This window comes from Chiloscyllium punctatum, chromosome 46 (assembly GCF_047496795.1).
Source record: "Chiloscyllium punctatum isolate Juve2018m chromosome 46, sChiPun1.3, whole genome shotgun sequence".
NCBI lineage: Eukaryota > Metazoa > Chordata > Chondrichthyes > Orectolobiformes > Hemiscylliidae > Chiloscyllium > Chiloscyllium punctatum.
This window is the reverse complement of record NC_092784.1, coordinates 51,767,206-51,791,557: the sequence shown is the minus strand read 5'-3', so window position 1 is coordinate 51,791,557 and position 24,352 is coordinate 51,767,206. Positions and strand designations below refer to the sequence as shown.

Here is a 24,352-nt window from a genome sequence, read left to right as displayed (position 1 = left end):
AAGGGTGTGCTGGCTAGGTGGGTTTGCCACGGGGAACGCAGGGTTACAGGGAAGTGGGGCGGGTCTGGGTGGAATGCTCTTCGGAGGGTCGGTGTAGACTCGATGGGTCAAATGGCCTACTTCCACACTGTGGGGTTTCTATGTTTGGGCCTCCAACTGCTTTCAACGAATTCTACAGGCTCACCATTCTCAGGCAAAAATATTTCTCATCTCTGTCCATAATGTCCTACTCCATGTCATGAGACCGCAACCCCTGACTCTGCATTCCCTGGTCATTGGGAACATCCTTTCTGCATCTACCCTGTGTGGTCCTGTTAGAAAGTTATGGGTTTCTACGAGCGTCCCCCTGTCATTATTCTAAACTCCCAGTAAGTATAGTTCTTTAACTATATTAGTTAGCTCTGAATTTGACTCTCTCTTCACATTTCAACCTTGCGAGGAGTCAGTCTGATAAATCTGCTGGACTCCCTCCATCTCCTGAACATTCTTGACTAGACAAGAATGCAAACACAATCCTCTGGGTGTGGTCACTGTCTAATTGCAGCAAGACATCTCTGCTTGAATCCTTACTCAATCCCCAGAGAAATTTTCAGCACGGTTTATAATCGATGAACTCAAAAGCTTCGCATACCGTGATGTGAACAACGCCAATGGAGCTCCCTTATCTCCTTATTCCTGGTTTGTGAAGAACAACTTCACAGTTCCCACCTCTTTGCTGTTGGCTACAGAATCCCTACAGTATGGAAACAGGCCATTCAGCCCAACAAGTCCACACCAACTCTCCGCAGAGTAACCCACCCAGACCCATTCCCGTACCCTATTACTCTACATTTAGCCCTGACCAACCCACCCTAACCTGCACATCCCTGGGCACTATGGGTAATTTAGCATGGCCAATCCACCCTAACCTGCACATCCCTGGGCACTATGGGTAATTTAGCATGGCCAATCCACCCTAACCTGCACATCCCTGGGCACTATGGGTAATTTAGCATAGCCAATCCACCCTAACCTGCACATCCCTGGACACTACGGGTAATTTAGCAAGACCAATCCACCCTAACCTGCACATCCCTGGGCACTATGGGTAATTTAGCATAGCCAATCCACCCTAACCTGCACATCCCTGAACACTATGGGGCAATTTAGCATGGCCAATCCACCCTAACCTGCACGTCCTTGAACACTATGCGTAACTTAGCATGGCCAATCCACCCTAACCTGCACATCCCTGGGCACTATGGGTAATTTAGCATGGCCATTCCACCCTAACCTGCACATCCCTGGGCATTATGGGTGATTTAGCACACTCTGCCTCTATTCCTGATGAAGGGCTTTTACCCAAAACGTTGATTTTCCTGCTCCTCGGATGCTGCCTGAACTGCTGTGCTTTTCCAGCACCACTCTAATCTAGAATCTGGTTTCTCAGCATCTGCAGCCCTTGTTTTTACCTAGTAATTTAGCATGGCCAATGCACCCTAACCTGCACGTCCTTGAACACTATGCGTAATTTAGCATGGCCAATCCACCTACACATCCCTGAATGCTATGAGCAATTTAGCATGGCCAATCCACCCTACCTTGCACATCCGTGAACACTATGGGCAATTTCCCATGGCCATTCCACCCTAGCCCACGCAGACATGGGTGCAGACCCCACACAGACAGTCGCCCAAGGCTGGAATTGAACCCAGGTCCCTAGTGCTGTGAGGCAGCAGTGCCAACCACTGAGCCACCGTGACACCCTCTTCAAAGTTAATTCTGACTGGTGGGATCCTCTCGCTTTTGCAGCCCTTTCACCAGAATTCAAGAAAATGCCAGTCCTTCCGTTGACAACGCTGCTGTCTCCAGCCTCCATCACTCTGACAAACCCACTTCCTCGAAGTAACTCATTTGACTCAGGTGCAACGCTCTCTCGAATTCTCGCGAAGCATCAGGAAGCCACCTTTTATTTCATTCTTTCACGGGGTGTGACGAGGCCAACTATTTCTTGCCCTTCCTAATTGCCTTTGGGGGGGTGGGGGAGGGGCTAGTGAGTCGTAAAGCGTGGCAGCGGGACAAGCATAGCAGGTCAGGCGGCACCCGAGGAGAGGTTGTATCGATGCTTCAGGTATAAGGCCTTCGTCAGGAATTTGGAGGGGGGTGGCATCCTATCGACGTTCCCTGCACCCCCCACCCCTTTCCCGATGAAAGGTTTACACATTTTTTGACTGTGGCTCCCCAGCATCTGCAATCCTCACTTTCTCCCAGTTTGAGAAGAATCATCTTCTTGAAACTACGCTCCTCGCGGTCGAGCCACACCTGTCATTCTTTAGATTAGATTCCCTACAGTGTGGAAACAGGCCACCCAGCCCAGAATGTCCACACCAACCCTCTGAACAGTAACCATCCCAGACCCAATCCTGTCCCTGTATTTACCCCTGACTGATACACCTAACACTAAGTGGAAAATTAGCATGGCCATTCCACCCTAACCTGCACATCCCTGGGCATTATGGGTGATTTAGCACACTCTGCCTCTATTCCTGATGAAGGGCTTTTACCCAAAACGTTGATTTTCCTGCTCCTCGGATGCTGCCTGAACTGCTGTGCTTTTCCAGCACCACTCTAATCTAGAATCTGGTTTCTCAGCATCTGCAGCCCTTGTTTTTACCTAGTAATTTAGCATGGCCAATGCACCCTAACCTGCACGTCCCTGAACACTATGGGTAATTTAGCATGGCCAATCCACCCTAACCTGCACATCCCTGGGCACTATGGGTAATTTAGCATGGCCAATCCACCCTAACCTGCACATCCCTGGGCACTATGGGTAATTTAGCATGGCCAACCCACCCTAACCTACACATCTTTGGACTGTGGGAGAAAACCCACGCAGATACAGGGAGAATGTGCAAACCCCACACAGACAGTCACCCGAGACTGGAATCAAACCTGGGCCCCTGATGCTGCGAGACAGCAGTGCCAACCACTGAGCCACCGTGCCACCCCCTTGTTAGGGAGGGAGTATCAAGATTTTGACCCAGTTAAGATAGTCTTCCCAGACCCCAGGATCGCTGTCCCATACAACTGGTGGTGAGTTTAACCAGAGCGTCACCACGCCTCAGGCAAAGGGGAAAGGTTGAGAAGGAGGATTCCTCACGGTAGTATCAGCCGGGGCAGGGATTGAACCCATGGTGTTGGGATCACCCTGCCTCTCAAGTCAACCGTCCAGCCAACTGAGCTAAACCATTCCCCAGAACCATGTGAAGGAACAGTGATACATTTCCAAGTCAGGATAGTGAGCGGCTCGAAGGGGAATTTGCAGAGGCCTGGTGTTCCCATGTACCGACTGCCCCTTGGCTGTTCTCAGTCGTAACTGTTGTCGGTTTGGAAGGTGCTGTCCAAGGACCCTCACTGAGTTGCTGCAGTGCATCTCATAGTTGGTACCCACCTCTGGTGCTGAGCATTGGTGGTGGAGGGGGTGACGGTTGGATACGGTGCCAATCAAATGAGTTGCTTTGTCCTTGGCAGTGTTGAGCTCATTGAGTGTGCTGTTGGATCAACGCTCATCCAGGGCAAGTGGGGAGTATTCCGTCACACTCCTGACTTGGAGAGGGTGCACAGGCTTTGGGGAATGAAGACTTTCCAGTCTCTGACCTGCTACATCAGCCAGAGATCTTATATGGGCTGGTCCCCCAGTTCACTCTCTGGCCGTGGTAACCCTCATGGGGGGATTCAGTGATGGTAATGCCCAATAAAGGCCATGGGCCGATAGATTGATTTTGTCTTGTCGGAGCTGGTCATTGCCTGGTAAATAAGTGATGCATATGTTACTTGTCACTTATCAAATCTCACCTGCATATTGTCCTGCCTCATCTCCAGATTAGAGAACAGACTTTCTACCATCACATCTACTTCTTTAGCAGGTGCTTAGTGAGAGATATATCTCCCCCTCTTTGTGCTCCCTCAGCTTTGAGTACGTTTCCTTCAAATTGCATATGGAGACAAGAAACGCTATTTCCAAAAGCATCACTTCCTGGCACTTTGTGGAGTTTGTCTCCCCCTCCTGGCATCTTCCATCACTTTATATTTCATTGTTTCATGGGGTGTCGATGGAAGGGGGGGGGCACTGGAATTTGTTGTTCCTCCCTAATTGACTTTGAGAAGGTGGTGATGAGTCACCTTCTCAAAACTATGCAGTCACCCGCCGACTAAAATCAACGATTTCCCTTCCCCTTCTTACAGTGCGATCCCACCTTCGATTCTAGCTGCCAACAGTAGCATCCCTTTGTGAGGAAGCTGATTGAAATCCACTTTTGGAAATCCAAGTAGATCACCCAAGTAGATACTGTCTTCCTTCCTTCTATTCACGTGCAGGATGTGGGTGCTGCTGACCAGGCTACCCCTAATTGCCCCAGAGTGCTGATCCATTTTCTTGAGTCACCTCAATCCTTTGATGTTGGTATGTAGTTAGGAAGGAAGTTGCAGGATTTTGACCCAGTGACAATGAAGGTATACGGCGATGTTGTTCAAAGCCGGATGTTGCATAGCTTAGATGCAAGACTGTAGATGGTGGTGTTCCCATGAACCTGATAGTCCTGGTACTTCCAGATTATACTGGTCATGGGTTAGGATTAGGGTTGACTCTAAGGAGCCTGGGGGATTTGTAGATGGTCTGCACTGCTGCCCCTGTGCATTGATGATGGAGTGAGAGTCAATGCTGAACATGGTGGATGTGGTGCCAATCAAGAGGGCTGTTTTGGCCTGGATGATGTCAATTTTTTCCAGTGTTGCTAGAGCTGCCACTTCCTTCAGAGAATTTAGGGTGGTTGGGCAGATGAATCCTTGCCTTCCTCAGTCCTTCTGAGCTGGCCATTTTGAATCCTGCATCTCTGGCTGCACCTTCACTGTCGTACCTCGGACTCACTGCACCTTTCTTCACCTTACTGGTCACAGCTTCAGTCGTGTTCTACTTCCCTCACACACGTTTAACCCAATGTTGTCAACCTGCATTCAGATGTGAAACTGTTGCTGTGAATTAAGCGCCTGTTAAGTGCCAGTCTTACCTGCCTGGGCAGAATGTTACCCTCTTGAGAAACTGGCAATGGTTTCAGGTCCTAGTCCAGGTTCTTGACCCTAAAATCGAGGTTAATACTTTCGCGCAGTGCTGAGGGAATACCACACTGTCTTAGCTGCCGTCTTTCAGATGAGATGGTGTGAGGCAAAACCTGCCCAACAAATGGCTCTGAAAGATAAGAACTAGAACAGAGAAAAGTACAGCACAGGAATAGGCCCTCCAAGTCTATGCTGACACATTTTGCCCTTCGATACTAAAACTGTCTTCACTTACAGGATCTGTCTCCCTCTACTCCCTTCGTATTCATGTATCCGTGTTTCTTGAATGCTGCTATTGTATCTGCTTCGACCCCCTCCTCTGGCAGCGCGTTCCAGGCACTCACCACCCTTTGTGTGAAAATCTTGCCTCAGACATATCTTTCAAACTAACCCCCGCTCCCCCGTGCCCCCCCCCCCCCCCCCCAACCCCCACCACCCTATGAACTGGTATTCCTTCGTAATTCATCCCTCCACCCCGGGGAAAAAAGCTTCACACTTTCCACTCTATCCATCTTATAAACCTCATCAGATCACCCCCTCAACCTCCTGTGTTCCAGTGAAACCCAGTCTATCCATCGCTAAAACTTCCCATAGCAGGCAACATTCTGGTAAACCTCTTCTGTACCCTCTGCAAAGCATCCACTACCTTCTGGTAGTGTGGTGACTAGAATTGTATGCAGTATTCCAAGTGTGGCCTAACTAAATTTCTATAAAGCTGCAGCATAACTTGTCTATCCTTACATTCAATACCCCTGCCAATGAAGGCAAGCAGGCCATAGGCCTTTTTTAGTATAAATCCCCACAGCATTACTTGCAATTCTCTCGACAATAGTTTCCACTGTACTTTTGTATTTACAATAGGATCTACACACTTAATTGGCTTAGAATTTCACAAGCTTTGAAGGGTTTTAGAATCGTAAAAGACACAATGTGAATGTGAGTCCGTATTTCTTTGATAAATGAAATGAATTAGACTAAAACAACTATCAAAGCTTCAAATTTGGTCCAGTAATTTCAGAATGGCTTTGATTCAGACTGGTGCGCAATCTAATTTAGTGGGGAGCCACAGATGGGAATATTTACAGGTTTACACTATTGAAAGACAATAGAGTGAGGTTCTGGTGGAAGAATGACTTGCATTAAAATGTGACTATTTGAGGCCGCTGCTTGTTCATTGTCACAAGGGTGCTGTGACTCAGCAATGACGCATTGCTTTCCTGGAGAGCAGACAAATTGCTATGTCAACGCTCAGGTAATCCAAGCTGAAACAAACAGACCCAATTAACGTTTACAACAACAAAAAAAAACAGAAATGGATGGAGAAACCCGGCAGGTCTGGTAGCACCTGTAGCTGCACTTAGTTCCCATCCCTGATTGCCTCAAGATTTTGGTGGCTTTCTCACTGGCTGTCTGGGTTATTGCAGAGGGCTGAAAGAGTCAACAATGTAGTGTGAGACCAGGTGCAAAGTGATGCAGTTGGTTTCATTGGCAAGCTCCTGGCCAATTTTATTGTCACTGTGTGTTGTTTTCCCTGTCACCTGCCTGCACATTACAAAATGTTATTCATGGCACGACTATTGTAGTGGAGTCTGAATTTGTGATGCCTAGACTGTTCACCTTCTCTCGTACAGCTAATTGATGTTCACTCAGGTACTGTGGCAACGTGTACATGCACAGCATAGCGCTATAAATAGATGAGGGCTCCAATTATTTTTTTTTCCATCACATGCCTGACCAGGAATCTCTCTATTTTTGCCATCGGCATTGATGCATGGATTTACTGGCTGATGTGGCCGTATATTGAATATGCTCAGAGGCCAAGACAGTACCCACTGCACCACAAGATCCCCACTTTAACGAGATGCCTCATTTTCAAAGTTTCCAGACTTTTCCTAAGGGATCCCCTCATGTAGCCTCATATTTAAACTGTTTGTAAAGGACCTCGGTCACTTCCCACCTCCCCTCCTTACACTGCGGTCATCTGCAGATAATTCCAAGGCAGAAGTGGGTACCGCAGATGCTGGAGATTAGAGTCAAGGTGAGAATGGGGCTGGAAAAGCACAGCAGGTCAGGCAGCATCCCAGGAGCAGGAAGATCGCTGTTTCAGGCAAAGCCCTTCATCAGGAATCTTTTTAATAAAATGATTCCTGATGAAGGGCTTTTGCCCAAAACATTGATTTTCCTGCTCCTCGGATGCTGCCTGACCTGCTGTGCTTTTCCAGCAGCACTCTCATCTTGATCCAGATAATTCCAAGCCCATTCCCACTCTGAGCTAGAAGCTAATGCATCTTAAGATTTATTCCGTAACCTGCTGTAATCCGAACTAGCCAAGACGAACTATTCTTTCATCATGTTGGGTCCAACACTGTTTCTCCCGAACCGGATGATGTTACAGGATGTGGTATTGTCTCATTGGGAAGACAGTCACAAATAAATCCGCAGAGGAAGTTTCTAGAGCAACTTTTCATGACCCAGAGAATGTGGAAGTCATTGAAGTGAAGGTAAAGTTAGATGGGTGTACCAAGAAGAAAAGAGTAGGAAAAGTAGTGATAGATGAGTGATAGTGGACTTTCTGTTTTGCGTGGGTCAGTACCAGCATAATACATTTCCAAATTAATCAGCTGACAGTGAGGATGGGTGGAGAGGAGATGTTTGTGCAGATCAACAGCAGCAGAGACTGATCTGACTGAATGGCTACTGCTGTAAAATGTCTTGGCACGTTTGTCCAACCACCCAAGAGATTATTCATTAACTCACCAACAATCGCTGTCCCAAATTGAACATTAAGGAATGCTGTTGAGTGCTGTCTTCACTCAGAACACCTGCCTTGCTAGTATCAAGGATTATGTTTGGGCCCCCACTATCCCCAGTGCTGTGGTCAACTGTGGTATTGGTGAAATGGGTGGCACGGTGGCTGAGTGGTCAGCATTGCTGCCTCACGGCACCAGGGACCCGGGTTCGATCCCAGTCTCGGGTGACTGCCTGTGTGGAGTTTGCACACTCTCCCTATTTCTGTGTGGGTTTCCTCTGGGTGCCCCAGTTCCCTCCCTCCCACAGCCCAAAGACGTGCCAGGTTAGGGTGGATTATAGCCATGCAGAAATTGCCCAAGTGATGTGGTCTGGTAAATGCGGGTTCGGTCTGGATGGCACACTCTTTGGAGAGTTAGTGCAGACTTGATGGGCTGAATGGCATCTTTCTGCACTCTAGGGATTCTATAAAGAATTGGGAGATCTGTCTGCAAGCTTTAGGGGATGTACTAATGAAAAAAAGGTTCATAGAATAATGAAGAGGGTGGGTATAGCCAATCTGTTTTCTCTAAGCAATCCTGCAGCGATACAGCCAGTAGATGCTGCTAGTCAAACTTATGGTTCTCGCGTTTCCAATATCACAACTTTCCTTAAAAAAACACAATAATTCGTAGAACGTGGATGTCACTTACAGTCATAGAGTCACAGAGATGTACAGCATGTAAACGGTCCAACTCATCCCTTCAGTCCACCTAATCTAGTCTCACCTGCCAGCACTTGGCCCATATCCCTCCAAACCCTTCCTATTCACATACCCATCCAAATGCCTTTTAAATGTTGTAATTGTACCAGCCTCCACCACTTCCCCTGGCAGCTCATTCCATACACACACCACCCTCTGTGTGAAAAAATTGCCCCTTAGGTCTCTTTTAAATCTTTCCCCTCTCACCTTAAACATATACTCTCTAGTTCTGGACTCTCCCACCCCAGGGAAAAGACTTTGTCATGCCCCTCATGATTTTATAAACCTCTTTAAGATCACTCCTCAGCCTCCGACGCTCCAGGGAAAACAGCCCCAGCCTATTCAGCCTCTCCCTATAGCTCAAATCCTCCAACCCTGGCAACACCCTTGTAAATCTTTTCTGAACCCTTTCAAGTTTCACAACATCTTTCCAAAAGGAAGCAGACCACAATTACACGCAATATTCCAAAAGCCTCCCAACTTCAAAACTCAATACTCTGACCAATAAAGGAAAGCGTATTAAACGCCTTCTTCTCTATCCTATCTATCTGCAACGCTACTTTCAAGGAGCTATGAACCTGCACTCCAAGGTCTCTTTGTTCAGCAACACTCCCTAAGACCTTACCATTAAGTCCTCCTAAGATTTGCTTTCCCAAAATGCAGCACCTCACATTTATCTAAATTGAACTCCATCTGCCACTCCTCAGCCCATTGGCCCATCTGCTCCAGATCCTGTTGTAATCTGAGGTAACCTCCTTTGCTGTCCACTACACCTCCAATTTTGGTGTCATCTGCAAACTTACTAACTATACCGATATGCTCACATCCAAATCATTTATATAAATGACGAAAAGCAGTGGACCCAGCACCGATCCTTGTGGCACTCCACTGGTCACAGGTCTCCAGTCTGAAGAACCACCCTCCACCACCACCCTCTGTCTTCTACCTTTGAGCCAGTTCTGTGTCCAAATGGCTAGTTCTCCCTGTGTTCTGTGAGATCTAACCTTGCTAGCCAGTCTCCCATAGGGAACTTGAGGTCGAAAAATAAATAAAATTACAGATTCAACAAGGCAGTCTTTATAAAGTATAAAAATAAATAAGATTCAACATTGAAGTTGTTATAAAGTAGAAAGATAAAAATATAGAGTTGCAAGTTCAATATTGCAGTCTTTATAAAGTATAAAATTAGATAATGTTACAGGTTCAGCATTAAAGTCTTTATAAAGTAGAAAATTAACGAAATAGGGTTGCAAGTTCAACATTGTAGTTGTTTTAAAGTAGAGAAATAAACTTACAAGTTCAACACTAAGTGCTGGTCTATATGTAATGTATATTTCTGTGTGCTGTGTGTGTGAGAGACAAGTGGTCGAAGATCTGATTCACACCCAAGCAGCCCTCTCTCTCTGTCCACCAGGTTCTCTCCGATCACCATCGAGGGCATGACGAGCCTCGCTGGCGTCAACCTCTCTGGCCCAGCGGGCACCGGCTGGTGCATCTTTGTGTACAATCTCTCCCCAGAGGCGGACGAGAGCGTCCTGTGGCAGCTGTTCGGGCCCTTTGGTGCGGTCACCAATGTCAAGGTCATCCGTGATTTCAACACCAACAAGTGCAAAGGCTTCGGCTTCGTCACCATGACCAACTACGACGAGGCAGCGATGGCAATCGCCAGCCTGAATGGCTACCGCCTGGGTGACCGAGTGCTACAGGTGTCCTTCAAGACCAGCAAGACCCACAAATCATGAAAGCAGAGTGAGAGAAAGAGAGAGAGAGAGAGAGAGAGAGAGAGAGAGATAGAGAGAGAGAGTGTGAGAGTGAGAGAGAGAGAGAGAGAGAGAGAGAAAATAAAACACAGGAACACCCTCCGCAACAGAAACAACAACAAAAAAACACACACACACACACACACACACAAAAGTAAGGAAAAATAATCAGTAGGCCATCAAACTTAGAAACACATAACACAGACACACACTCTCAGACACAAAACACAACACCCAAGTACACACACACACACACATATATGCATAAAACACAACACAAAACACATTCACACATAAATACAGCGACAGAACAAAACACACAAAAGGAAACAAAAAAAATCATTATTATACCTGGGCTTACAGAGAAAAATAACAAACAGACTTTTTTGAAGAGCCAGTGTTAGCGTTATATTGATACAGGACATCTTACAACAAATAACGAGGAAGCAATTTCATAAAACAACTTTGAATACTTTTTTCATAGCTCTTACTATATGAATAGAATACATATAAAACAATACTACGCAGGGGGCTTTAACCCAGTCTAATATCAATAATACTTATAACTACCTTCCTTGAAGGTGATTATCTCTTGTAATGATGGGCAAAATAGAAAGCTGGGAAACTTCAGAAGTTTCACAAAGATCTGTTTTCCGAAGTGTCGTGTGGTTGCAATTGATATCTGAAACAAAAAAAAATCTTTTAAAGGGGACTATTTATGAACTACAGCTCATAATTAATTTGCCGTTTCTTTCTCTTTTTTCCTGATCCTTCCACGGTTTTATGAACTGAGAACAAACAACACAAAAAAAACAAGGAAAAGTGCAATACTGACTAGCATAACACTTAAGTTGGGTCAGACTCACTGAAGTGCATTAGCTTTGATCAATTGTCCATTGTCTTCACCAACTTTTTAAATCCCTCAGCTTCTGTGTTGGGAGAGGCGCGTCCCGCTTTGTTAAGTTTCTGGAAGCGTTTGGTTCCCCGCGCCAGCTGCCGCCCTGTGGTCTTGTTGGTGTGATCACTGATGGCGTGACACCGCCATGTTTAAGGCAACGTGTGGCCCCCACGCTTCACCAGGATCCCAGCAGATTCGACGGGCCGAATGGCTTACGTCTGGGGCTGTTAACGCCTCTGTCGGCCTGCACGCTGCAGGCAGGCAGAGTGGAACTATCCTGCGGGTGAGGTGGCAGGGTTTAATGGGGAAGCTTCTGTCAGTTCAGCCGTCTGTGGGTTCGAGTAGCCCATCCTTAAATCACCTTTGTTGTCTCAGTTTCAAAGAAGCAGTGGCCCACAATGGCTTTGATTTCCCCTTTGTGAAAGCGCATTAAAAGAAGAATTGAAGAAAAATAATGTTCAGGGGCCTCACCCAAAAGAAAAACAGAGAGTTGCTGGCAGCTATGTGACCAGTTGTGTGGTCTAGAGTCCCCTTTTCAACCAGGTTCTGTTTGAGGGCCACTTTGATAGGGAACATGTTGAACTCGGAGGCTGCACGTTGCAGAGCAGACTCTGTTACTGTCTGCTTTCCTTGCACTCCCTGGATGTTCTGGTGATCAAATTTAAACCAAATCTTCAGGTTAGCAAGGCAACTGGTCCTAGAGGCAATCACTCAAGAGGCAATATTCCCTGTTTGCTCGACAAACGTCTTCACAAACCTGAACCATCTTCCCAAGATGGTTGCAATCAGGTTACTGTGTTTTCAGAAGGAAAGATAATGTTGAAAGAAAGTTCTTTGATATCTCCACGTGTATAAACACTCAAATGAAGCATGCGTCTCCTTCATGTTTAATAAGCATGATTTGTATACCAGGACAGAGCAGAGTGTGAATAAGGAGAGACTGCCTGGCAGATGTCTTAGTGGGAAAGCCTTTGTATTTTTCAGAGATTCCCCCTCACTCTTCCCTTGTGTATCTCATCCTGTAGGGGAGAGGTGAAGGCGAGGGGGGTGGGGTTGTTGCACAAGAGAGGATTATAGGAAGATCTCGAGGTGTCCAGGCTAACAACCAGTGTCCTCCTCCATCCTCCGACCACTGTCAGCTCCTCAAGGTCTTCCCCACGGCCTCCACTGACTTGGCATCATTCCAAGACAGGGAGTCCATGTTCCAGCGAGGGCCCATCTGAATTCCTGTCAGTACTTTGTCATTGATGGGGCATAATTACCAAAAATATACCTCAAAATAAACCCGGTAGCAATACTGAGGTTGAGTAGAGTTTGGCCTTCGGGAAGATTTGAGGCCCATTTGTATCCCTGAGCAACCAGGACACATTTCAGAAATATGCACTGACCCCCTTAGACTCTGTCCTTCTCAATCTCTCATGGATATCTCCCCAACCCAGGTAAACCTCTACTGGGATCTGAGATCCTTTAACCCTCAGCCTGCCCAATAGATCATGTTGAATGCCATATTTTATGTAGTGACATTTTCATGTTGGATGCCATGAGGAAACTCTCCAAGGAAAGTCATGGACAGTAATGGGGGGCATTCCTCTCTGTGTGCTGCCTGCCAAAGACACCTGCCCCCTAATGTAACATTGATAGAATGATCAGCCTAAGCACTTTTCTTAAGCCTAAACTTTGCCATTTAGACCCTACCATTTGAAGAGCCCATATTCCAATGGATCACACAGCCAGGAGCAGTGGACAATGGTAACCTGAGCAGAGAGATCTGTTCGATTGCTCCCCTGTATTTTTTTAACATGTGACCTTACTCTGCACTGTGTCCCACCTTGTGCCAAAAACAATCAATGTTGTTCCAATTGAAAGATGCCAAGTTACTTCCGTTCACCTGATTCAGTATTGGCACAGTGAAATGTTCTCACTTGTATAAACAATCTTTGTAACAAAATTGCACACATATATAACAGACGTCTCTCTGCTAGTTTCTCTCTGTATCACTCTTTCTCACACACACACATACAAACACTCGCACACACATTCACACACACGCACACTCATTCACTCACACACTCTCTCTCTCACACACACATACAAACACTCACACACACATTCACACACACGCACACTCATTCACTCACACACTCTCTCTCACACACACATTCACACACATGCACACTCATTCACTCACACACTCTCTCTCTCAATCACACACACACACACACATATTCACATATTTAACATAGTTTCCTGTGCTGGACACTCTGTAGTACAAACATACAAACACACACATTAACAAACTCCTCTCTGCTGGACTCTGTATCACAGACAGACGCACAAAGGCACAGACACATATATGCATCAGACACATGCTCCCAGCCATCAGTGTCTTCCTGTTTGTCCAGACTAATGCTACAGTTCCTAGTGAAGAACCAAAGAGAATCCTACAGCAGACAGTACTGACACTCAGTGGAATGAGCCCGCTGGTCATTGACCCACACCACAGGTCAATTCAGGTGATACTGCTGCAGTAACACATCAGGTGTACAACGTCTTGTCAGCTGTCCTGGCTCTTTCATGTACACACTTGCATACACACATGCATGTATGCATACACACACACGTGCACACGTACACATACTTGCACATACACACATTTGCACACACACTTAGGCACACATACATCCACTTGAACACAATTTACACACACACACTTGTACACACAATTTGCACACACATATGTACACACAATTTGTACACACACATGCACACTCTTGTACACACACATACACTTACATGCACACACAGCCTTGTACACATGCATATTTGTATACATGCACACACTTGTTTATATACAAACATATACACACAAACATGCCCACACTTGTATACATGCACTTATCAAATTCCACAGTAAATTAATACCCTGATAAATGCCAATAGTTATGAAGAAGGAGATTTCTACATTCACTCCACAGTGAGTAATAAACTATCCTGGCACAAGAGGTTGTGTTCTTGTCTCCCAGTGAGACTGATGTCTCTATGAAACCCTCACATTAAAACATTCCACACCTTGTCACTTTAACCTAAAGTCTCGCATCCTCTCCCACCCAAACTCATTTCACGAGACTACCTAGAACAACCAAGCTGCAGAGGTGGTGGCTGCTTTTCCTTCTGACGTTCTGGAAAGTTCCATGTAACATGGCGCTTACTGAGCGAGCTTCAGGAGTTAGAAGCAGGCAAGTTTTCCCATGGGGAGTGGATCAGTCAGTCTGAAGGCGAAACAGTCAGTGGGAGAGGGCAGAATGTGAGGCAGTGAACTAGGGGGGGGTGGGGGAAGATAGAGATTTCACCTCCAACTCCTTGTTACCTCTGCTCCCTGGTTGTAATCCAGCAGAGCAGATGGAAGGCATTCACTCTAACCAGGAGCAATACACCGGAAGTCCACCACGATCAGAAAAGCAAAATCTGAGACTCCACTATTCCTTCATCTGGCCCTTCATAGGTAATCGCCCATGCACTCCTGATGCTGTACATGTCCAATATTTCCAACTTTTATTTCAAATTGTTGCCTTCCACTGGCAAGAGGGAAGTGGAGGGGTTTATGTTAATGCAATCCTTTTTACTGTTAATTTAGCAACCCAAAGTAAGGAAATTTGTTATTCTATTTCTCTGCTTCAAACAATCATTTTTTTTTAAACCAAATTGCGTGAGTAGTTGATGGTTGGTCTGAAATCCAGTGGGTGATATACTCTTACAGACAATTCTGATTCAATGTGGATTCTAGACCAGCTTTCAAAAGCCCTAAGGCATTTGTTTGAGGTTACTCGAGCCACATTTTGAAAGAGATTTTTAACTCCCCGGTAAATCGTGGAGTAGAACCTTTAACGCCACTGAACAAAAATGTCTAAAACTTGAGAGTTTTTTTAAGACTTCCCTGTTTGTCACCACTCTTTTCTTCCTCTGATGTTATACTTTTGTATCATTTAATGATCCTTCATGGATGGTGGCCCTTCAGCCCATCTTGTCTGTGCTATCCTTTTGAACGGACTCTCCAATCATTAACGCTCGACTGCTCTTTCTGCCCACAGTCCTGCAATTGGTTCCTTCTGAGGTATTCACTCAATTCCATTTTCAAAAAGATACTGTTGTGTCTGCTTCCTCTGTCTTACCAAGTCGTAATTTGCAGATTGTAAAATGAATCCTCTACATTCCCCTCTTGTCATTTTGACCATTGTAATTTACAGTTCATTTAATAATGTGCTTTCATTGCATTGGTCAACATATGAGATGGCATTGTAGCCCAATGCTGTTACCGCCGAGATCTGCTCCTAACACTGGTGACCCAGACCTGTCTTCCAACCAATCCTGTTGGACCTCTGCTCCTGGAATTGGAAATCCAGCAGATTGGTGTCCTCTTTAACCATGAGCGATGCCACCAGGGGTCCATGACTACCAGTAGAGCAGAAACTGTAACCATGCCATTCCCTAGTTCTGGCCTTTTGTAGATAGTCACCCGCCAACCACTGGGCTGCCACTGACCAAGATAACCATTCGTTCTCCATGTGACCCAAATCAAGGATACCATATAAACGCATGTACCACCAAGTCTTATGGGGTAGGTGCAAGGAGGCCACTAACCATAGAATGAAAGAGAGCTATCAGAATTTGTCACCCCCTCCTCCGTGCGACAAAGTGTCTAAAACACGCAGGTACAAGTGAGGTCCATCTTCAAAGACCTCCATTCTGGAATACCTATGGTTCTAAGGTACTGGAGGGCAGGATTTAAAGAGACAGTCCTGTACCACTTGGTGATAATGATGATGCTCGCTCTCCCCCCACCCCACCCCCCCATTATCTGAGACCATTTCCCTCTCCAGTGCGGATGATTGTTACAATGGGGTTGAAGTAGAATAAAGGAAGGGGGTTCCAATTCTTAACCGCACCCCTGTCCTGTCTCTCGCTCGCTGGACAGTCCAATTTTTTTAGTGTGTGTGTGCGTGTGGGAGGACAGGGAAACATGAATGAGAGCAGAAATATGTGACAATCAGTGCTTTTCTTGCTAATTCGGAAAGATTTGTGTAGCAGGAGAGGTTACTATTCCAAAATATGGGTGTCTTTGGTAGAATGCACCTTGTGTGAAGAGATATGTCCACGTATCAGACATCTCAGCACCAATTTATCACAGAGATTCAGGACTCATCTGCTTCAGTCCTGGATTGAGGGGTGTTGAGTATACTCCCCACCCTGGCCCTGATGAAATATCCTCTGTTGTCATGTTTATGAGCAATTGGGAGCAGCAACTCCTCTTTCCTATTGACAGCCAAAATTGGCTTAGACACTGCTCCCTTCATCAGTAAACCCGAGGTCTTGAAATTATACTGAGCTTCGATATGAGGAGTTAGCCTGGGTGTGAACCTCGGTGTCAGGTTGATACAATTCACTGCCGGGCATACCATGTTTATAGGGGGCGGGTATTGAGGCTTCCTCCCAGCTTAGAGGGTTCACACTCAGAGCTGAATCCACGTTGGACTCTCGACCACAACTCTGTGGCTTTTGCTGATTTCTTGTAGTGTGTGAGGCAGCTACCACATCGGAAAACTGCTGTGTCTCTGCCCTTTGCTGGAGCACTCTGTTAGGGCGTTCACCACTGACTCTGCAATACTCCCAGCCTCACACATTATGCACTGCTCATGGTTTCATTAGTGACTTCTGTACAATAGATGCACCATAGCCACCAGTAACCCCATGCAAAATTTATCTCCCCATTATTAGTATACACCATGCCAAATATTATATCTATGAAAGGCTCACTGTTTACACAATAATACTCTATGGTATATATTTATACATATATATTATATAGGCTTTATGACATGATATGCATTTTCTAACTGTTACACACGCCTCAGAAACCTACATTCCTCATTTCTCATTTTATTACTGTGCACATTGAATGAAGAGACTACGCTTTAACAAGCTGGTCAGGTAGAGGACTTAACACAACAGTTAGTTATGCTGCCACAACCACCTAGTTGACATGGTTGACCCAAAATCGTCATGGTAACCAAGCAAGGAAACACTTGCTAGTCCAAAAGCAGGGGACGGAAATGTCAGAGTCAGTGACAAGAGAAACGTCACCTTACCACCCGCTCAGTGAGAGGGGACACAGGCCATCAAAGTCTGAGGGGCAAATATTTTTCACAGAATTGAGGCCACTGTTAGCGAAAGCAGACTTATAGACTCACTTTCTGTCGCCTCTCTTTACTGGGTTGAACCTTTAGTTAGAATGTGACACCATTCACGAAGAGGACTTTGCATTGCTACTCGCGATACCCAAATGGCTGCACAACTCTATACAGATTGCTAACAGAAAACGAAGTTTAAAATTCAGTCAAGCCAGTGATAGTGCAGAAGGCTGTCGTTCAGTCAATGATTTATTCCTGGGCCAACTCTGCTAAATGCAGTTCCCCTTTTAAGCTCAGAATGACATTGGCTTCCAATTAAATCACAACCTGTTTTGTCATGTCCCCATCCCGATCTGAGTGTAGTCAGGAGTTGGCTCACCTCGCAGCTCCCTGTCTCACTTTACAACTAGTGCGCACTGTGGCATTTAGCATCTCTGTCCATTTCACCACTGTTCTTAAAACAAAAATGCAAAGAAAAAAAATGCGATTCGGGACCCAGAGGGAGTAGTATTGTTCCCGAAACAGGGATTACTATCAAGGACTCGCTGAATTGCAAAAGGCCGTGACTATTTCTTACATGAGTATGTCTTTCATACAGCTGCCAAAGCCAGTTACAGGGATGGTCTAATGTATTCATAACAGTCTCCTGTGAATGTGGAAGGACTGATAAAAGAGAAAGGAAAGGTATTAATGTGTAGGGTCTTTTGAACAAACAAATTCATAAGTGATCCCCTTTCGGATGTATCTGAAAATCCTAAAGACCTGTTGAAGAACATGATGCAGACTTCTAACCATTTGTCTCCCCGCTTCCAAGCTCTTCCTATTTCTTGTGATAGATTATTGTAAAAAGTCCTTATTTCCATGCTGGGCTGGGAGGGTTCTAACAACATTGGCAAAACATTTGATGACTTTTCATATTATAATAAATCTTGCCAAAGAGATGATCTCTTTGATGTGAATGGGTTTAAAAAAATCTATTTTTATAAAAAAGAGAAAGACCTCATTGAAAATTTTTACAGAACCTTGATCGAAAAAAAAAAGAGAATATTTTGACAGGTTATGTTCTTTTAGTGGGAGGGGAGGACAGTTTTGTCACGTGTGCTCTAGGCTGATAACTTTTTAAGACTTAAAAAAAAAATGGGAGCATAAAACACATTGTTTTTGAGCAAGAAATGTTGATACTAAGTTTGTACTCAGTAATGAGAGCATGTAGTTTGATCGGGAGTAGTCTCTCAGCAGTACAGGTTCCACACAGTGACATCATAACAGCAGAAAAGATTTAGTTGAGGCCTACCTGTTTAGTTACCGTGACAGATCAACGTTCCTAAAGAGAAGATTGCCAAGGAGAGTGAAAGTGAAAGAACATGTGAAGTGACTCTCAGTCTGCTGGCTCTGCCCAGTCTTGGACAGTGGCGAGACAGGCAAATAGTCCGGGTCCGAGCTCCTTCCTTCATTTTGTCCCTTGCTTCCAGCCGCAAAAAAACCGAAACAAAACTACAAATGGACCACTGAGGGATGATGCAACTCGGCCACTGCCTTTTACTTTTCAAATTCGCCCGTGAGGATGTGGGTGCTGCTGCTGGCCGAGCTGGTACGAATGTGGCCCATCCCCTAGAGAGGATGGTGTTGAACTGGCATCTCGGACCACTTCAGACCTTGGCATGTGGGTACCACTCCACAATGCTGTCAGGGAGGGAACGGTTAAGCCGTTAATTGTCAGATGAAGGACTGTAGGTGGCCCTGGGAGACCCAGCAGCTGCTTAAATGCCTGTTTTTCTGAACCAACTTGGATAGCTTTTATGGCAGAGTACGCACATCCGGGGAAAAAAATTCAGTCGAACGTAGAGATATCCCCTCCTCCAAATTTATAACCCATTGGTATACTTGTAGAAAATGATCAGACGCCATTATTAGCATAAACGTCAAATTGTGTCTCTTTGTTTTGGATATTCCTGACATATTCGCCCAGAATGTAGATAACTAATAAGTGTTGGTTTTTGTGCCAACACATTCACAATTCGCACAGACGACCTGTTTGTCAACTAAAGGTCCTAAAATGTTCCTTCCCTTGACGTTTGAGAAAGAACCACTGAATGAGTTGCCTGAGCTTGGAAGGACCAGTTGGTCTTGGTCTCAAGGCAGACACTATCGCCTCCTCGAGGAGACTGACCCGATTTTGGCAAATGGGCCGCACAAGTATTTATGATGACCCAACAAAACATCATCCTCCATCTGGCCAGATCTTAAAACCTCATCTCGAGTTATTATTGAGAAAGAGAGCAAATTGCGATCTTGGCGGTGGATGATGTGGAAGAAGTGGGTCCAGTTACCCGACTTGCTTACAAGGGACAAAATGAAAGGGAAATGTCGAGTTTTTTTTTAGTCTAAGGAAAGTTGACACTGTTCTCTTTAATGAAAATTGTTTGATCATTTGTCTGGAGGCCTCAGTATATTTATTTACCTTTACCACCTCTTTAAGATAAGTTGTTCTTCCTTCGTTGGGTTTGGTAGGTGCTGGGTGACTCTTTGTGTGTGTTCCAAGACAATGTTTATGAAAAGCCACTGGTACAAGCCCTACCTAACCTTCTCAAAGCTGAGCAAAGGCTCTGTTGCGTTTGAAATTTGAAAAAAAAGCTTTTGATTTTCAATTTGGCGTTCGCTTTGACCCATGTTGACTTTGTGTGGGGGAGGGGCTTTTTTTTTTAAATATCCCCCCTCTCCCCCAAGACTTGACTATTGCCAAACTTGCTGGTTAGTTTCGCATTCTCACTTACCTGTTTCCTTCTTTCGGTTTTCTTACTGTCGGATGTTTCTTTGTGTCTGGAACTCTATGTGTAAGACATGGGTCTCATTTAGTTAGAACAGCTTTTAAGATTTAAAAAAAAAGAGAAGAAAAAAAGATTTTCTATTGTTTTAACCGTGTTAAGTGTATTGTATGAATCTGTGGTAGCTTACATTGCAAGAAAAAAACATTTTAAAAAAAAGCACCATGACCTAGGTAATATTTTGACATATAATAGCTTCTTGTAGCTTAACTTATTCAGAGGTTGATATATATTATCGCACTGTAAAAGTCGTTCTGTGTATATTTATGTTCCTTTATATTTGCAAGTTTTAAACAAAAAAAACGACTTTAATTTTACCAATAAGTGGTTTAGCTTAATTTATTCTAAAGGGAACAAAATTAAAAGTATAAGGACGGCTCTCCCTAGGTGAGTACACTGATTAAAAGTGTATGTTGTGACTCATACAAAAAAAAAGAAACATATTGAGTATTAGGAAGTTACTTTGTGTGATAGTTGTTATAACTTTGCTATTACTTTCGTCTTGTTAAACATTTTCAGTCTTATCCTAATAGTAGATGTCAATGGAATTTAACGTTATGCTTGCTATCTCTTTGGTTTTTGTTTCTCCTTTATGCCAATCCTCTAATGGTGGAATGGGTGAGTGGTGATGAGCAAAAGGGAATTTTATTTCGGGGTTGCCGGGGGTGGGGAGAAAGGGAAGACAGCATCTCGTTGGATTTTCTTTTGGCGGATATGGGAAGTCCAGTCGAGTGGGATTACAGATGGCAGGTTGTGTGTGGTTGAGGGGAGGGATGGGGGGGGGGGGAGCGGGGGGAGGCTGAGGAGTTGTCACGGGGAAAGCAACAGACAAAAACAAAACACTGGACTTAGCAGCTTGTGTGTACAAAGCATTAGTGGGGAGGCACAGATCTTTTTTCTCTTTGGTGTATTTAGTTGGGGGAGGGGTAAAAGTTCCTACGATCATTTAACTTAATATTTATTTCGATGGTAAATTATGGCTGATTTCATGTTGGAACAAACTTGCTAGTTTAGAGTATTTATTACTGGGAATACAAATGTGAAAGCTGTAAACATTTTTCATTGAATTGTTTGATTATTTGTACTTTTCATGCCAGACAATAAACTTCAGAATCTTATTGCAGATCTTTGTGCTGTCGCGTTGTTCTTTCCAAACACGCTGTTGCTGGAATCCCTAAAACTTGCTTCATTAAAACCGAAAGAACTGCAGATACTGTTCGTCAGAAACAAAAATAAAACAGGTTGCTGGAGAAGCTCAGCAGGACTGGCAGCATCTGTGGAGAGAAATCAGAGTTAATGTTTGGGGTCTAGTGACCCTTCCTTAGAATGTTCTGCAAATTTCCTGTTTCTGTTCCGAAAGTTTGCTTGATTGTAGCGGCTGAACTCAAATCAACAGCCCTCACCATCCAAGACAAAGCAGCCCCCTCAGACTGGCCCCACATCCACAAGCATCCACACCCTCCACCCACTGGTGCTCAGTGTGTACTATCTACAAGATGCACTGCAGAAATTCGCCAAAGATCCTCAGACAGCACCTTCCAAACCCACAACCACTTCCATCTATAGATGGACATATATGGGAACACCACCGCCATCAAGTTCCCCTCCATGCCAATCACCACCTGACTTGGAAATATATCGCCATTCCTTCAGTGTCTCGCTGGGTCAAACCCCTGGAATTCCCTCCCTCAGGGCGTTGTGGGTCAACCCACAGCACGTGGACTGCAGCGATTCAAGGAAGCGGTTCACCCCCATCTTCTCAAGGGGCAACTAGGGATGGTAATAACTCCTGGCCCTCATCCCACAAGTACATTTTTCAAAGTCAAGATTGCTCCCAAGACTCTAATGGACTTCTCCCCTAAAGCAATAAGAATTCAAGAAACGTTTCCCCTTTCTCAATTTTCCTGCTCCCCTCTTCCTTCTGACAACACTAACTCCCCTCCCACTGAATGGGACCCACTTTCAGTCTCGCTCCATATATTCACAGTCGCCCCCCCCCCCACCCCCCACCCCCAGTCTGATTTAAAAATTAGAGTTAGTTTTATTGTCACATGTACTCACGTAAGTACAGTGAAAAGTCTACAAGTCGTCACTCACAGTGCAGTCTTCGGTACAAACGTACCAAGGTAAAGATTCTGAGGGGAAAGGAATTATTGAGTCATAGAGATGTACAGCATGAAACAGACCCTTCGGTCCAACCCGTCCATGCCGACCAGATATCCCAACCTAATCTAGTCCCAGTAGCCAGCATTTGGCCCATATTCCTCTAAACCCTTCCTGGTCACATACCCATCTAGATGCCTTTTAAATGCTGTAATTGTACCAGCCTCCACCACTTCCTCTGGCAGCTCATTCCACACACGTACCACCCTCTGAGTGAAAAGGTTGCCCCTTAGGTCCCTGTTATATCTTTCTCCTCTCAATTAGAAAAACAAAGAAATAAACAGTTCGGAATAACAGTCCTTACCAATCCAGTCCACGTGTGAAGTGGGCCAGGCAACGGGGGATCTGTGTTCTGGGTGGTACATGCTGGAGGTTAAACGTTTGTGCACGGGTTTGATTCAATGCTTTAAAAAGTCTGCTTGCTCAAGCTTACAGCCTAAGTTTGGATACTCCTTCTAAATAACGACACCCATGTTTTACTCATCACAGATGGAGATAACAACACATGCAAACAACCACCGCAGGGTTCACTAAGAGGGTAAGGGGGTGGGGTGGGTGAGGGACGTACAAGCCACAACTGGGTAAGGAAGACCTGCCGATTCTCACAGCCAGAGGCTTTCCCTGGATCCTTTCTAAGTACAACCGTCTGCATTCTTTACGAACTGAGAGAAACTTGTCAGCAAAAAGCCTGTGCCTGCGATGCATTCGACCCTCGCAGTCTGAATCATAGAGTCCCTACAATGTGGAAGCAGGCCGTTCGGCCCATAGATTCCACACCCACTCTCTGAAGAGCGACCCATTCAGAGTCACACCCCCTCCCCTCTCCTGCATTCCCCATGGCTTACCCACCTAGTAATGCATATCCCTGAACACTATGGGTAATTTAGCGTGGCCAATCCACCCTAACCTACACATCCCTGGGTACTATGGGTAATGTAGCATGGCCAATCCACCCTAACCTACACTTCCCTGGGTACTATGGGTAATGTAGCATGGCCAATCCACCCTAACCTACACATCCCTGGGTACTATGGGTAATGTAGCATGGCCAATCCACCCTAACCTATACATCCCTGAACACTATGGGGTAATTTAACATGGCCAATCCACCCTAACCTACACATCCCTGAACACTATGGGGTAATTTAACATGGCCAATCCACCCTAACCTACACATCCCTGGGTACTATGGGTAATTTAGCATGGCCAATCCACCCTAACCTACACATCCCTGGGTACTATGGGTAATGTAGCATGGCCAATCCACCCTAACCTACACATCCCTGAACACTATGGGGTAATTTAACATGGCCAATCCACCCTAACCTACACATCCCTGAACACTATGGGTAATTTAGCATGGCCAATCCACCCTAACCTACACATCCCTGGGTACTATGGGTAATTTAGCATGGCCAATCCACCTTAACCTACACATCCCTGGGTACTATGGGTAATTTAACATGGCCAATCCACCCTAACCTACACATCCCTGAACACTATGGGGCAATGTAGCATGGCCAATCCACCCTAACCTACACATCCCTGAACACTATGGGTAATTTAGCATGGCCAATCCACCCTAACCTGCACATCCCTGGGTACTATGGGTAATTTAACATGGCCAATCCACCCTAACCTACACATCCCTGAACACTATGGGGCAATGTAGCATGGCCAATCCACCCTAACCTACACATCCCTGGGTACTATGGGTAATTTAGCATGACCAATCCACCCTAACCTGCACATCCCTGGGCACTATGGGTAATTTAGCATGACCAATCCACCCTAACCTGCACATCCATGAACACTATGGGTAATTTAGCATGGCCAATCCACCCTAACCTACACATCCCTGGGTACTATGGGTAATTTAGCATGGCCAATCCACCTTAACCTACACATCCCTGGGTACTATGGGTAATTTAACA

At 45.3% G+C, this 24,352-nt stretch overlaps 1 protein-coding gene across 9 annotated transcripts in view; it reads left to right on the top strand.

The window, feature by feature from the left end:
• Positions 1-21,378, top strand: part of elavl3 (ELAV like neuron-specific RNA binding protein 3) — a 289,564-nt gene extending 268,186 nt beyond the window's left edge. For 6 of the 9 annotated variants that reach the window (XM_072564226.1, XM_072564229.1, XM_072564225.1 and 3 more), the window contains one exon: positions 9,981-21,378. In XM_072564226.1, the coding sequence (XP_072420327.1) occupies positions 9,981-10,329 (349 nt within the window). In that variant the 3' untranslated portion in view covers positions 10,330-21,378. The remainder of the gene's footprint in view (positions 1-9,980) is intronic. The other 3 variants (XM_072564231.1, XM_072564227.1, XR_011955582.1) reach the window with 2 other exon arrangements.
• The last annotated feature ends 2,974 nt before the right edge of the window (positions 21,379-24,352 follow it).